The sequence below is a fragment of the Thalassophryne amazonica genome, chromosome 7 (genome assembly GCF_902500255.1).
Source record: "Thalassophryne amazonica chromosome 7, fThaAma1.1, whole genome shotgun sequence".
Classification (NCBI taxonomy): Eukaryota; Metazoa; Chordata; class Actinopteri; order Batrachoidiformes; family Batrachoididae; genus Thalassophryne; species Thalassophryne amazonica.
Genome location: NC_047109.1, coordinates 73768544 through 73784900, shown reverse-complemented (window position 1 = coordinate 73784900; position 16357 = coordinate 73768544). Strand labels below are relative to the sequence as shown.

The 16357-nt window shown below is 39.9% G+C and overlaps 1 protein-coding gene across 2 annotated transcripts in view; it reads left to right on the top strand.

The window, feature by feature from the left end:
- The window catches only part of cops7a (COP9 constitutive photomorphogenic homolog subunit 7A), a 48161-nt gene that overhangs the window by 16503 nt on the left and 15301 nt on the right, over window positions 1–16357 (top strand). For both annotated transcript variants that reach the window (XM_034174458.1, XM_034174459.1), the window contains exons 2-3: window positions 14586–14708; window positions 16024–16099. In XM_034174458.1, the coding sequence (XP_034030349.1) occupies window positions 14586–14708; window positions 16024–16099 (199 nt within the window). The remainder of the gene's footprint in view (window positions 1–14585; window positions 14709–16023; window positions 16100–16357) is intronic.

The following is a 16357-nucleotide window of genomic DNA, read 5'->3' as shown; positions in this document are numbered from 1 at the left end:
AACCGTTACTGATTGCCACAATTTTTTTTTTCCTGATTTCTTATAGTGTTTCTTAAAGCCAGAAAGTTGCCATTTGAAATGACTTTAGTTTTGTGTCATGTCTGTGAGCTGCTTTTTTTGTACAAAATTAAACAACTGAATGAACATCCTCCGAGGCCGGTGATTCCATAATTACTGCCAGGGGTTGTACTCTTTCACAGTTTCTAAGATACATGTTAAAAGTTGTTCAGGTTTCATTTTCATCACTGCTCGTAACCTCCCATCTACCAGGAAGGTAGTCAGGAGGACATGCTTGCAAAACATGGTTGTTCTCCTTCTGTGGAGCAACATGAGATACATGATAATTATTTCCTCAGCACTGGTCTTACGAAGGCAATCAGGTAGATGTTGTGCTGTCATTTAGCGTTTCTCGGCTCACTGTCATAAATGGTTCCACTGCCAATTTTCTAGCGCCATGATAATCTCTGTGAATAATATTCCTGCCTTATTTATCGCTGTTTACCGGCAGTGATTATCACAGCAGGAGCACTTTTGTTTTCTGTTCTGCTTTCTGCATATGGCAACAATTTAACCAAGGTCAATGGATTAAAAGAACGTGATTTAATGTACCTTCTACAACAATATCACTAAAATAGGAAATATGCTGTTAGATTTTTTTTTTATGTACAACCTCCCGTTACTTTATACAGAGGGTAAAATAAGTATTGAATGTCACCATGTTTCTCAGTAAACATATTTCTAAAGGCACTATTGACATGAAATTTTCACCAGATGTCAGTAACAATCCGAGTAATCCACACACACAACAAAACCAAAACAAATAAGTACAGAAATTATGTTATCTAATATATAAAGCTGGCTGTGTGTGTGTGTGTGTGTGTGTGTGTGTGTGTGTGTGTGTGTGTGTGTTCGCTCGCTATGCACAGCCACAGTAATTAAGCAGTCGACACCAAACTTGCTGTGGTGACTGGGGGCACCATGGAGGAGGTAACTGTTGCCCTTAGGTTGAAAGCTTACATACACGAACACTGAAACACACGCACACTTGGTCAGCCTTATATATTAGATCACAACGCGCTCACTGGAGCCCTTATTTTCACAGTTCGCGCGTAGGGTTGGGTATCGAGAACTTGTGTAACAGTTTATCTTCCCCCTGGATATCTTACCCCCCACCCTGGAAATCTTACTCCCCACCCCCGATATCTTGCCCAACATGCACGGGTACATATACAGAGGCCACTTGGCTTTTAAGGCAAAATCTAATTTTTGCAAGATATGTTTGTCAGTATGTGTGGGCAGTGGTGGGCACAGTTCCGATAATCCGAAAACCAATAATTATCGAAGATAAAGTTTTCATTATCAGATTATCTTTACAGATAACTTTGAAAACCATTATTGGACTAATTATCTTCAGATAAATTTTTGTCTGATAATTTTTAGACCGTTAACGTGGTAAACAAAGGTGAACAGTGTAGTTCTATCCTCTGCAAACAGAGGAGAAACTGCTTCTAGAAGAAACCGCTGTATCCTCTGCAAGCAAAGGAGAACTGGTCACCAAAAAAAAGAAAAATAATAATTTCTTTTAACCCCATACTGATACGCGGCCAATATCACCCAAGTCATCCAGAGGCATCCATTTTTAACTTATGGTTCAAATTTTAACCAAACTTATTTCGGATAAGTTATTTAAATTAACGTCACGCCTGAAGTTTTATAAAGTGAAAATATCAGATATATGTTTTAGTTTTAAAGTAATGCGCTAATTTTTAAGGTTTTAGTGTGGACATGCTGTGTCCAGGTGTATTATGGGTGATAGCGTAATCTCAGTACGTTCACGACAGGAGAAATGCATTTCAGACACTCTGATCAGGCTCCACGGACAACAGCATTAAAATCTAGTACCTAAAACGGTTAGGACATGTTCTTGGGGTTGTTCTCATCCTCCAAACACGGCGAGTGGAGTTGCTATGAAAAAGCTCTATTTTGATCTCATCTGACCACATGACCTTCTCCCATGCCTACTCTCGCTCATCCAGATGGTCACTGGCAAACTTCAAACAGGCCTGGACATGTGCTGGAGTGAGCAGGGGGGCCTTGCATGCCCTGCAGGGTAATCTTTGTGACTGGTCCCAGCTCTTTTCAGATCATTGACCAGGTCCTCCTGTGTAGTTCTGGGCTTTCTTAGAATCATCCTTACCCTATGAGGTGAGCTCTTACATGGAGCCCCAGAGCAAGGAAGATTGACAATCATCTTGTGTTTCTTTCATTTTCTACTTATTTATGCTAAGTTTTGCCTTCTCACCAAACTGCTTGCCTGTAGGCCTGCAGCCCATCCCAGCCTTATGCAGGTCTACAATTTTGTCTCTGGTGTCCTTAGACAGCTTTTTGGTCTTGGCCATGGTGGATAGGTTGGAGTGTGATTGATTCAGTGTGTGGACAGGTGTCTTTTATACAGGTAACAAGTTCAAACAGGCGCAATTAATACAGGTAAAGAGTGCAGAATAGGAGGGCGTCTTGAGCCTGGGTCCACCGATATAATAAGCCATGAATAATGAGCTATGCATGGGTGTGCCAGCAATTATTCGAAGAATGACCCATATTTTCATCTATCATGTATCTGCTACTAATATGCCTTTATGTGCCTCTCTGTACCCCGCATAAGCCACGTAGCGTCCTCTAGTGAGCCACAACCAACCTGTCATTAGAGCCTAAAATGGCTTGCATCAACCATGCAAAGCCATGTAGTGCCGCGATAGTGCCATGATAATGCAATGTTGGCGCATGTTTAGGCATGGGTTTGGTCCTAACCCCCAGCCCTTCCACACCTGGTGCCTTTAAAGTGTGGGTTTTCAATTCACAGATTCACAGCAGCATTTAAGATGTCACATTTTTTAAATACCATCCAAAATTAGAAGCTCCAGTACAGTCCCTTGGTTGTGCGCTGTGCACCAGGTTGCTGTCCACTTGTAATGCACCAGCCAGCTAGAACCAACCCAGGGTTCCTGGACAACCACCTCTGTGGCCTCCTTGTTGGCTCCGTGGCTCGCTGGCTTTATTTCCTCTGTGGCTTTAAACACACACACCGTAGATCCCACTTTTAACTTTATGTTTGTCATTTATTTCTGCAAAATCACTCTTTTGTGCATGCACTGCTGTTCTCCATTCATGGACAGCCACCTCTGTGCCTTCTCACTGGCTTCCTTTCCATCCCTGGCTTGCTGGCTTTATTTTTTCCCTGGTTTTAAACATAGTCATTTTCACACCATGATCCCACTTTTAACTTGTGTTCTCCTCCGTTTAATTCTGCAAAGTCCCTCTTTGTGTGCGGTGCCATTCTGCATACAGAATGAGGTGGCCGATTAATTATATTCACCTGTAGATCACTTTGAAAGAAAAAAAAAACTTTATTTCTTCCGCAGCTTACAAGTCACCGTGATACAACTTTTAACTTTGTGTTTTGTCTACAAAATTGGTCTTTTGTGCGCTCTCCTTCTGTGTTGCTGCACAGCTCTGCATTGCTTTTAGTGGCTTCACAGGAATTATTTCTTCCGCAGCCTTAAACACACATCCACTTTCAAACAGTCATCCAAATTTTAACTTTGTGTTTGTCCATTATTGACTGAAAAATCACTCTTCTGTGACCTGGCTTCTGCCTAAATGCTTGTTTGGAGCGTGATGAGTCACTGCCTCATTGCGCAGTGTGCACACACAGCAGACCTCATATGATCCATTAACAAGAAATTAAATCAACTATAGGCATACTTTTACAGCTAGGAACTGTTTTATCAAGCTATAAAAACATTAAAAATAGTTACCTTAAGCTGTTCAAAATACATTCCACATGGAGCAGGAAAGAGGAAAAAAGCATGAAACAGTCTTCTGTGATTTCAGAAGTGATTAGAGGTGTTTTCAGCATCCAGGGTTTGGCAGAAAATGATTATTCCGCTACAAAATAATTATTTTATATACAGCGTCTGGCGCACAGAGCAAGTGGAATTGTGTGCGCAAGAGGGCAGCCAAAAATAGCCTCTCAGGTCCTGCATAGCTGCCAGGCGCATGGATAATGGGCTTTTAGCATACTTGTAAGCACCACACACATGCCTCTAAAACCTCCTACACAAACTGCCCCACGCTGTTGTTGCTAAATTTTGAACATTTTGAAATTAGCGCCATGCTCGGAGGAGCCTCATTAAACTGAAGATAATGCCTCTCAGAGCCACTATTCTGCTTTGTGTCAGCCTGATCCCGTAAGATCTCAAGAGCTAAGCAGTGCCGGATCTGGTTAGTATTTGGATGGGAGACCTCTTCGGAAAAAACTGGAGTTGTGTCAGGAAGGACATCTGGCATACAGTGAGGAAAATAAGTATTTGAACACCCTGTGATTTTGCAAGTTCTCCCACTTAGAAATCATGGAGGGGTCTGAAATTTTCATCTTAGGTGCATGTCCACTGTGAGAGACATAATCTAAAAAATTAAAAAAATCCGGAAATCACAATGTTTGATTTTTTTTTTAATAATTATTTGTATCTTACTGCTACAAATAAGTATTTCAACACCTGTGAAAATCAATGTTAATATTTGGTACAGTAGCCTTTGTTAGCAATTACAGAGGTCAAACGTTTCCTGTAGTTTTTCACCAGTTTTGCACACACTGCAGCAGGGATTTTGGCCCATTCCTTCACACAGATCTTCTCTAGATCAGCCAGGTTACTGGGCTGTCACTGAGAAACACGGAGTTTGAGCTCCCTCCAAAGATTTTTCTATTGGGTTTAGGTCTGGAGACTGGCTTTTCCACTCCAGAACCTTGATATGCTTCTTATGGAGCCACTCCTTGGTTATCCTGGCTGTGTGCTTTGGGTCATTGTTATGTTAGAAGACCCATCCACGCATCTTCAATGCTCTGAGGGAAGGAGGTTGTTCCCCAAAATCTCGCAATACATGGCTCCGGTCATCGTCTCCTTAATACAGTGCAGTCGTCCTGTCCCATATGCAGATAAACACCCCAAAGCATGATGCTTCCACCCCCATGCTTCACAGTAGGGACGGTGTTTTTGGGATGGTACTCAGCATTCTTCTTCCTCCAAACCCGGCGAGTGGAATTAAGACCAAAAAGTTCTATTTTGATCTCATCTGACCACATAACTTTTCTCCCATGGACTCCTCTGGATCATCTAATGGTCATGGGCAAACTTAAGACAGGCCTGGACATGTGTTGATTTAAGCAGGGGAACCTTCCGTGCCATGCATGATTTATCCTATGACGTCTAGTGTATTACCCACAGTACCTGGAAACAGTGGTGCCAGCTCTCTTCAGGTCATTGACCGCTCCTCCCGTGGAGTTCTGGGCTGATTCCTCACCTTTCTTAGGATCATTGATACGCCACGAGGCCCTCAAAGACTAACAGGTCTTTGAAGGCAGAATTTCTGCTGATTGGCAGGTGATGAAATACTTATTTGCAGCAGTAACATGCAAATAAATTATTAAAAAAAATCATACTTTGTAATTTCCGGATTTTTTTTTTTTAAATTATGATGTCTCTCACAGTGGACATGCACCTAAGATGAAAATTTCAGACCCCTCCATGATTTCTAAGTGGGAGAACTTGCAAAATCGCAGGATGTTCAAATACCTATTTTCCTCACTGTAAAACCTGTGCCAAATACCAATGCAGATCTGGCTGTATTCTCTGTGGTTACCCCAAACAAAACAGGAGCAGCTGAATGGACAACAACATACAAAGAGATTTTCTGAACTTTTTTTTTTTAGATTCTGTCTCACAGTTGAAGTGTACAGACAATAAAAAAATTGTAGACCTCTCCATTCTTTGTAGGTGGGAAAACTTGCAAAATCGACAGTGGATCAAATACGTATTTGGCTCACTGTAATCAATAAATGTGTGTGTATGTATGTGTATCTAGAGAGAGCGAGAGCTTCCCTTATGTTGTTGGGTTTAGGCAGTGGTGGGCACAGATAACAAAAAAAATAACTTTGATAACATATAATCAGATAACTGAAAAGTTATCTTTGATAAAGATAAAACAATAAACCACCCAAAAAATGTATCGGATGTTACAGATAACCGATAGCTGATAAATTCCAGTATTGTCTCTGGTACACTTGCAACCACTAACAAGCTGATTTTGAGTTTTAACACCACGATCACTTCTGGAAGCATCAAACACAACGACAGACCCAAACAATGAGTCAGCACATGTGTCTTTGAGCGTCCTGCCCCCTGCTGGAAGCTCCAGTTTACTACATGGCTTCCAGCACAAACACAGCTGAGGGGAGCCACAAAGCTCAACTCACTACTCAGTCACAATGCTGCCATCAGGCAGAGGTCTTGGAAAATAAAGCAATGCTAACTTATGGTTTGGTGTAAATAAAAATGAATACTGATAGAATAACTCAATAATGTCAGTTCTGTCATTTGTGCAAAGTTAAGATATAACATATATCTTTTAATGTTGAATAATGCACTAATTCTGAATTTTTGTAACAAACACAGACAGATCGCAAAGGATTCTGGGTAAAATCGCCTCCGCTAACACTGATTGGTTGACTCATTCATTATGTAAACCAACACATTAATGTGAGGTGTCATGTGTTGGTGTTTACAGATAAATGTGCTTTTGTAAAATATGCCATTTTTTTATTTGTTAAAAAAAAAAGCGAAGTTGTAATTAGATAACCATCTGATATAACCGGTGTCAAAATAAATACAACACTGCCATGGTCTACTGGTGCCAATGCGAGTTTTGGCCCTTTTTCAGCTGATTTTTTCATTCGTGTGAGAATTTTTTGGATCGCACAGAGTTTTCAGGTAATCACATGTCCTGCATCGTTAGTATACATGGAGTAACAAGCTGCGTTTAACATTTCACGACCACCTCCTGATCGGCGATCGTATGGTCAGATGAAAATCAAACCTGTTTGATATTGTGGTCAGCCGTCGTGAGGGTATCCCGCTGCCGAAGTGCTACAAGCCTAATGTTTTTGTTGTTTTTTTTGTTTTTTTTTAACTTTATCTCCCGTCGAGAGTTTTTGTAAATTAAGTTTGGGAAAAAAAGCTTCTGTTCATGTTTTGCTTCTGGAAACACGAGTCCGACGTGGTTTTTGAACGTACAGTGTGTGTGAGAACATAAATCGTGCGCTCTGAACTTTTACACCATGCGGTTCTGTGGTACAATTTGAGCTGGAACCAAGTACAGTGATTGAAAATATCAGCCCAGCTTCAGGGCAAATACTGCCGTGAACACGACTGGCCAGTAGATGGCAGTAGAGACCTTGAAACTTGGCAAAACAAAATTCCAGATAATCTGTGTCTGCTACATTTAAAATGCGTGGAATTTAATAAATGCAAACACAATAACAACGTCTATAAACCCAGAGAATATATTCTCCAGAGTTTTAGGCACTCGAGTTTAATGCTGCTAACCGTGGAGCCGGATCAGAGTGTCTCAACTGCATTTCTCATGTTGTGAATGTACTGAGATACACAGCATGTCCACACTAAAACCTAAAAATTAGCGCATTACTTTAAAACTAAAAACATATATCTGATATTTTCACTTTTTAAAACTTCAGACATGATGTTTAAATAAATAACTTGTCTGAAATTAGATTGATTAAGTGTGAACCATAAATTAAAAATGTATGCCTCTGGATGACTTGGGTAATATTGCCCACGTATCAGTATGGAGTTAAAAGAAATTAGTTTTTTTTTGTTTGTTTGTTTGTTTGTTTTTTGGTGGCCAGTTCTCCTTTGCCTGCAGTGGATAGAGTGTTTCTTCTAGAAGCAGCTGTCATCCTGTTTGCAGAGGATAGAACTACACATCTGCTACAACACAGTTAACAGGTAGGTGCTCAACTGATTTAAAAATTTTATAAGGGTTTGTAGCTGTTCAGCTTTGTTTATCATGTTAACGGTTTAAAAATTATTGGGCAAAAATTTATCGGAAGATAATTAGTCCGCTAATGGTTTTCAAAGTTATCTGAAAAGATAATCCGATAATGAAAACGTTATCTTCGATAATTATCGGTTATCGGACTATCGGAACCGTGCCCACCACTGGATTTAGGCAGTAGCAGATTTGGTTGTGTGTGTGTGGGGGGGGGGGGGGTGGCATTAAGTTTCAGTTTTGTACTCGGGTGGGGGTCTGTTCCAACAGATTCATTGCAGAGAAATTATGAAAATAAACCAGAAAATCTAATAGTTGTTACTTTTTTAATTTATCCACAAAGCAACAACACATTGAATTAAATACATTTATAGAAGTATTGACATCATTAATATAGTACTTATTTACGCCTGCATTTATTTCTACAGAGTGTGTAACGTTGGTTAATACTACAACCAATACTATAATACTAGCCCTCATTTACTCCTACACTGTGCAGCTTTGGTTGCTATAATACTATGGCTACACAAACAGCATAACTGTTACTAATACTACAATACAAAGCCTTTTTTAATCTTACAAAGTGTGCAGCTTTGGTTGGTGCAGCAAATTTTCCAAGGTTTTTTGAAAAACGGTTCTACTGCTTCCTGAAATGGGAAGTCAGCCACCTGTGGCCCATTAGTGGAGAGCAGCATGCAGGCTGCAAGATGTTCCCCCTGCAGCCTATTCCGAATGTTTGACTTAATGTGCAAATGCATAAGCAGTTAAGCTTTGAATGTGATAGCTAAGCCTAAAATGCTGATTGCTTAAAACAGTAATTTGTTTTACCTTAGCCAAAATTATATTTTATAACAATAATAAAAATGGGAAACTTTCAAACCAAATATTGCTTAAAAAACTAATTGAAAACATGCTGCTAACCCCTGCCTTCAGAAATCAAAACAAAGACCCACAACATCTCACTATGACCATGTCCACCATTCTATTACTTTTGAAAAATAATATTCACAACCATGAAGTCTTTTTAACATAGCCAATTCTATAACATAGAAATATGAATGCTATTTTTACTTTCCCCATAGCCCAATTGTTAAAAAGCATCACATGATTAAAAACAGCACGCTCTGATGGCTGTCAGATGGCCCAGCTCCAGTCAAGAGGAAAATCGTATTTTAGACTGTAAAATGCAGTGTTATTGTGTTGATATTTGGATTAGATTTTGGCATTTTACATTAGTAATGCTCTAAATTATGTCTTTGTCACTCGGCCCCATACTGCTCGAATTCTTTGTGTCTTTTCATAAAAGGAATGTGTTAAAGTTCTGTTCTGCAAACCAGGAAACTCTCTGGTGTGCAGCTGTGAAGCTAGTTGTAGGTTGCCTATCGACAGGCATTCACAGTCCTAAAACTAATTCACCTCGGTATTGGTTTGTTAATTAATTTAAATGTAAATAAATAATTTTTTTATTTGGCACGCATACAGATTGTTTTCATATGCTTGAAATCAAGATGTATATGTCATTGAAATAATTTTGTGCGCTGCTTGTGAGTGGAGAAGAAAGGTGTGCATTATTCACGTGATTAAAATTAAAAGTAGCGGTCTCTCTGCGCTGTGTTCTGTGTAAAGCCAGATGATGTCGTAGTCAAACATGGTCAATAATTTTCTGAGAATATCAGGAAGATGAGGGTGAAATATTGGTGCATGCTGCTCCCACTGACATCATTCAAATCAGTAAGGCTGGGCAGACACTGTACGATATTTTCAATCGTTGTACTTGGCTCTAGCTCAAACTGTGCGACAAAACCACACAGTGTAAAAGTTCAGAGTGCACAATTTATGTTCTCACACTATACGGCCCGATGCTCTGATGCGATCTGGCTGCTCACATTGTACGTTCAAAAACCACACGTCAGACTCAGAAACAGAAACAGAAGCTGCTCTCCCAAAGAGAGCAGAAAGATGATCACTGTTTATACTCTCTTCGGTGTTTGCACATGCACAGTGCGAGAGACGCTTGTAGTGCTGCTTCAGCAGTGGGATACCCTCACGACGGCTGACCAGAATATCAAACAGGTTTAATTTTCATCCGACCATACAATTGCTGATCGGGAGGTGGTCGTGAGAGGTTAAATGCAGCTTGTTACTCCCTGTATACTACACGATGCAGGACGCGCAATTAAGCTGAAACTTGGCGCGATCCAAAAAATTCTCGCACGAGTGAAAAATCGGCTGAAAAACGGCCAAAACTCACACAGTGTAAGCCCAGCTTAAGTGTGTGTGCCCTCCTGTACTGGAAAAAAAAACCTGTTGTAGTTTTTGTAAAATTATTTTGTTCTGTGTGTAAAAAGTAAAAACATCCCAAAATAAAACTAAGATGTTTAGAAATTATGAGCCAATGTTTATAAGAATCATGCAGTTTACATGGGGCTGTGATAGTGAGCAACTCAGATTTTGCTCAGACTTTGGGTAACTGGATGCACCCTCCACCAAACAACATACACCAAAATTTGGGCCAAATTCCATACGGTGACCTCACCAGGGGTCATCAAAGTTCCACACCCGAATGGCCTTAAACTGAAATTTGTTGAACAGGAAAGATTTGGGCAGCTCTTACATGAAATGCGTTCAATCCCCCAAAGTACTTTTATGATTTAAGTATTATAGGAGGACAGTTCTTCAAAATAATCACTAATCTGGGTTGGGGGATTGAACGCGTTGACTATAGGGGGCTCTTCAAGTTGACGAATTTTCAGAAATGCTCATATTTGTGAAGGCTGTTACTCAATACGCGTTTAATCCCCCAGCAAGATTTTTATTGTATTAGAAAGGGCAAGACTTACCCTCTTTAAAATGACAACAACAAAAAAAAAAAAAAATCAGTGGGGGATTGTATGCATTGGCCACCAGGTGACACCAGAGTGGTCAAATTTGTGTTTTTCATACAGCTTTGGCGCCGTCTGTCCACTATCACAGCCTGCCTCACTCTTTTAAAAATTGGCTGAAAATTCCTTGCTGTGTTAACAAAAATGAAAGAAAATGTTTATATATATATATATATATATATATATATACACTCAACAAAAATATAAACGCAACACTTTTGGTTTTGCTCCCATTTTGTATGAGATGAACTCAAAGATCTAAACTTTTTCCACATACACAATATCACCATTTGCCTCAAATATTGTTCACAAACCAGTCTAAATCTGTGATAGTGAGCACTTCTCCTTTGCTGAGATAATCCATCCCACCTCACAGGTGTGCCATATCAAGATGCTGATTAGACACCATGATAAGTGCACAGATGTGCCACAATAAAAGGCCACTCTGAAAGGTGCAGTTTTGTTTTATTGGGGGGGATACCAGTCAGTATCTGGTGTGACCACCATTTGCCTCATGCAGTGCAACACATCTCCTTCGCATAGAGTTGATCAGGTTGTCAATTGTGGCCTGTGGAATGTTGGTCCACTCCTCTTCAATGGCTGTGCGAAGTTGCTGGATATTGGCAGGAACTGGTACACGCTGTCGTATACGCCGGTCCAGAGCATCCCCAACATGCTCCATCGGTGACATGTCCGGTGAGTATGCGGCCATGCAAGAAACTGGGACATTTTCAGCTTCCAAGAATTGTGTACAGATCTTGCAACATGGGGCCGTGCATTATCCTGCTGCAACATGAGGTGATGGTTCTTGGATGTATGGCACAACAGTGGGCCTCAGGATCTCGTCACAGTATCTCTGTGCATTCAAAATGCCATCAATAAATGCACCTGTGTTCTTAGTCCATAACAGACGCCTGCCCATCCATAACCCCACGCCACCATGGGCCCTCGATCCACAACCCTGACATACAGAAAAACGCTTCTACACCACATGACGCCACAACACGCTGTCTGCCATCTGCCCTGGACATCGGCCTTGCGACATCTGTGGCTTGTGCTGTGTGATAAAACTGCACCCTTTCAGAGTGGCCTTTTATTGTTGGGCAGTCTAAGGAACACCTGTGCACTAATCATGGTGTCTAATCAGCATCTTGATATGGCCACACCTGTGAGGTAGGATGGATTATCTCAGCAAAAGGAGAAGTGCTCACTATCACAGATTTAGGACTGGTTTGTGAACAATATTTGAGGGAAATGGTGATATTTTGTATGTGGAAAAAGTTTTTAGATCTTTGAGTTCATCTCATACAAAATGGGAGCAAAACCAAAAGTGTTGCGTTTATATTTTTGTTGAGTGTGTGTGTGTGTATATATATATATATATATATATATATATATATATATAATATATATCATTACAGTGGTGGGTACAGCTAACCAAAAGTTAGCTTTGATAACTGCTAATCCGCTAACTGGAAAGTTAACTTTTAACACTAAACTGGTAAACCGCTAAAAAAATTAGTGGAAGTTACAGCTGATCGCTAACTTTTAGTATTGACTCGGTACACTGTCAGCTGCTGATAAGCCAGTTTCGAGTTTAAGCACTGCTGAGGTGCTGACAAAAGCCAGAGCTTTTGTCTTTGTGCACCCTGCCCTCTGCTGTAAGGAAGTGTCATTTACTCTCTACATGCAACAACTTAGAGGTGTGGCAGGAGACATGAAAAGCAAGGCACTTTTCACTCATGGTTTCATTTATAAACAAAACTAATTCCGGACATTTTATTGACATTAACAGCAACTCTGTCATTTTTACAAAGTGAAAATGTCGCACATATCTTTTAAAGTAATACGCTAATTCTGAAGGTTTGAGCGTTAACAGACACACGTGCCAAACAGCATTATGGGAAATGAGTCTCCTCTCTATCACTGATTGGTTGGTTTTTTTAATTTGTAAAACCAACACACAAGTTACTGTAACATGTGTTGGTTTCTCCAAATAAATGTGTATTTGTAAATATGTAATTTTTTTCATTTGAAAAAAAAGGCATTTGCAAAACTGAAAATTCTGTTTGTGAAGTGTGATTCAGCGCAATGAATAGCGACCAACAATTACACCTTGGCCGCTATTCACACTCCCATCTAGTAGATGGCAGTGTTCTATGCATTTTGAAGGGGGGGGGGGGGGGGGGGTGGTGATTGAGAGGAGACGTATTTCCCATAATGCCTTTTTGGCGCGTGTGTCTGTTAACCCCACCCCTGCCACATTTCTCCATGTAATATAGAGTTGCGTCAGGAAGGGTATTTGCATAAAAACTTGTGCCAAATCAAAATACAATCCACCACCTTGGATCTGCTGTGGCGACCCCAAGTGAAAACAGGAGCAGCCGAAGGGACTTACTTATTAACAATCATCCTGACATGAAGCACAATTTACACAGCTGAAACTAATGGACCAAATAAACTTGCAAGATGAACAGAGACCAACAGAAAATGCAGCCATTAGCAAAGAACATTTTTTACAATAAAAATCAGTTTATCATTATAATAACTATCAAGTGTCTTTGTATGGTCATGTTACCTTGAAATATGGTTTAACAACTGAGGCATATGGTCAGCTATCTTTTGCATATTTAGTAATTCCACATATGCCTCTTTCTGTGTTCATTTAAATGTTAAAGAAATACAAAACAGTTTCATCCTTTTGTATGCGTCAACTTTCAGAATACTCCCACTTACAAAATGTATAATATCTGGAAAATATAGGTTAATTTATTTGGTTCTACCACATTCCTCTGCAATCTGCTGACTTGGTATCATTTAGGATGCGGATACTATATGGAAGATGTGCATGGATGCTGCTATGTATCAATTTATGATTGCTACAATAAGAAAATCTTTGTACAAGCCAACATCATTGTTGAGCAAAAACCACACTAGTATGAGCAAAACACTGGGGATTCAGGCCCTCTGTTGTATTAAGTGCGTATAAATTCTCAATATTAACAGAAATGAGTCTGATGCAAACTGTAATGATAATTTTTCTCCTTTCAGATTCAACTTACTTGCTTATCTGAAGGTGTCTACTTGAATAAATATTTTGGAATCTCTATCAGACAAACACAAAAAGAGTCAATTGCTCATCTGGAAATATTTCAGTAACACTAGTGTCCCACTGTGGTGTTATTTTATTAAAAAGGTTTTCAGAGTTGGGAGAAACTGAGAGAAGAGATTGTAGTGGTTTTAGTTTTTCTCTTCATTTCCAGCAGTATTGCTCGAGCGCAGGTAATTATTCTGCTGTGCCCTCAGCCTAGTAATACATTTGCATTATGTTCCTATGGCAGTGAATGGTTTTTGATGAATATACTCACCCTTCTTCACATTCATTTGTTACCCACACTGTTGCTAACCAGTACATCTAGGTTATAAACTGTACATTTCTCAGTAAATTTATAGGTCAAGTGCTTTGGTCACGATTATTTGGCCATTAGATACAGAATCTAAAGAGAGAGTGGATCATTTCTTTGAACAGGTTAGGAATTTCTGTCTCGTGTTGTAACCACAGGATAGACTTCATTCATGCTGTGGAGGACATTCAGCACTGTGATTGTTAGTGCCTTTCAGGAGAATTGTGAACCCGTGTCCCTAGATGAGATTTTCCACAGCCAAAATGCTGAGAGCAGTGTCCAGGCAATTATAGAGATGATATTTCCTAGATTTTGACAATGCACAGATGTGTATGTCTCTGGTACTCCTGTCGGTCCTGCTAATGGTGTCTGTGACACTTGTGTCCTCTGGCTTCAGATGGAGGTGGAGCAGCTCCTGTCTCTGTCAGGCTCAGCTCTGGCCCAGGCTGTCAGCTCTCTGCTGGAAACCCCCGGCCTCTACGTCTTCTCCGACATCCTGGAACTGCCTAATGTCAGAGAGGTACATGTGCACTCTATTGTCCTCTTTTGTTTTTGAACCTATTAAGACTTCAAAATCCATCTGAGGCGAACCGCTGACATCATCACAGTTAGACATGAGTGCAGATGTATCCAAGCCAGTCAGAAGATGAAGACCCAAATCACATTCAGAGGTGGTCAGTGATGATCAGACTGCATGAACACAGATGTAGTTTCTGACCATACTGAAATATTTTGTGTAAGTACATACAGACAGATACATATAGGTAATTGCACAGTGGCACAATTTCTGTATTTGTGCTTCTTTACACCACCACAGTGGCATTGAAATGACACATTAATGATGTGGTTGAATTGTAGACATTCAGTTTTAATGCAGACAATTCAACAAAAATATCACATCAACTGTTGTTTCTCCTTGCATGTGACTTGACAGCGGCTTCAGAGCAATATATGCAGTATTACATAAACAAATCCAAAGTTTCTTTTTGGATTTCTCTGGCACATCAGAGTTACCTGACATCTAATCAGTTTATCCTCATTATATGCCCCTTTAATTTGCTTACTTACAAGGTTATAGTATTTATTTTCATTCAGGCACTGCATTTTATAGAGTATGTGCCTAGGTTTTTCCAAAGCCCATTAATTCACAGGGGAATGGCATGTATTCCTATTTTTAAGTGTGCTGCAGAACATTATGGTTTCTTTGTTTCTGGAAAGAACAGTGTCCATTGAATCTATCGTAGCATGTCCATGTAAAAAATAAATCACCTAATACACCAAGAACAGCTACCAAGGGGATTGGTGCAGTGGAAGCAGAGAGAGCCTTCAGAATACGATCATTATCCACAATATTTTGCAATTTGCCAGATTAAGATCGGTGTCTGATTGCATTTGTGCAGAGTGTGTCCTGTGATACACACACCCTCCAGTTTTTCTCAGGATAGCTGCATTAAATTTTAATTAGCCAGTTATTTTAAAAAAGAATATCCCATTTCACACTGTTAAAGAGAATGATAATTAACTCCTGCATTCTGATTGGCTTGTCACCTCATATGAGAGCAATTGCATTTAATGAAAATAGATTTTTAGTTTTCAAGACATCCTACTTACAGATCGACAGAGGCTGCCTATACTGGAATGCCATCCTACAAGAGGTAAAAAGAAAGAATTAAGTCAATCTTATTACAAAACATAGATCCATTAGAAGAAATGTACTGGTTGAAGAATATTGTCTGATTGTTTTACTGTTAGCAGGTCTAACTGGCTCTGAGAGTTTCTTGTGTAGGTTTTTGTATTATATTTAATCATGTTTCTTTTTTCCTTCTAAATCACAGTTGGAGAACAGCCCACATGCACCAGTATACCAGCTCCTCAGCCTCTTTGCCTACGGAACCTACTGCGACTACAAAGGTATTGCAGTGGCAGCACAGTGTAAATAAGTAATAGGCTGGTCCTGTAACTCTTAATATGAGCTGTATTTTCTGTGCTGTGAAGCAGGCACCTTGACACAGAGGCCTAACTAGTCCTTCTGACAGTCTGCAGGCAGGTAATTTACAAACAAAATATGACTTTTTGTCCCTTAGGGTCAGCTGTGGTCAGGCATTTTGATCGGCTCATTCTCGTCAGTGTCGAAACACTGATGTCACAGACGGATAATAGTCATCTTTT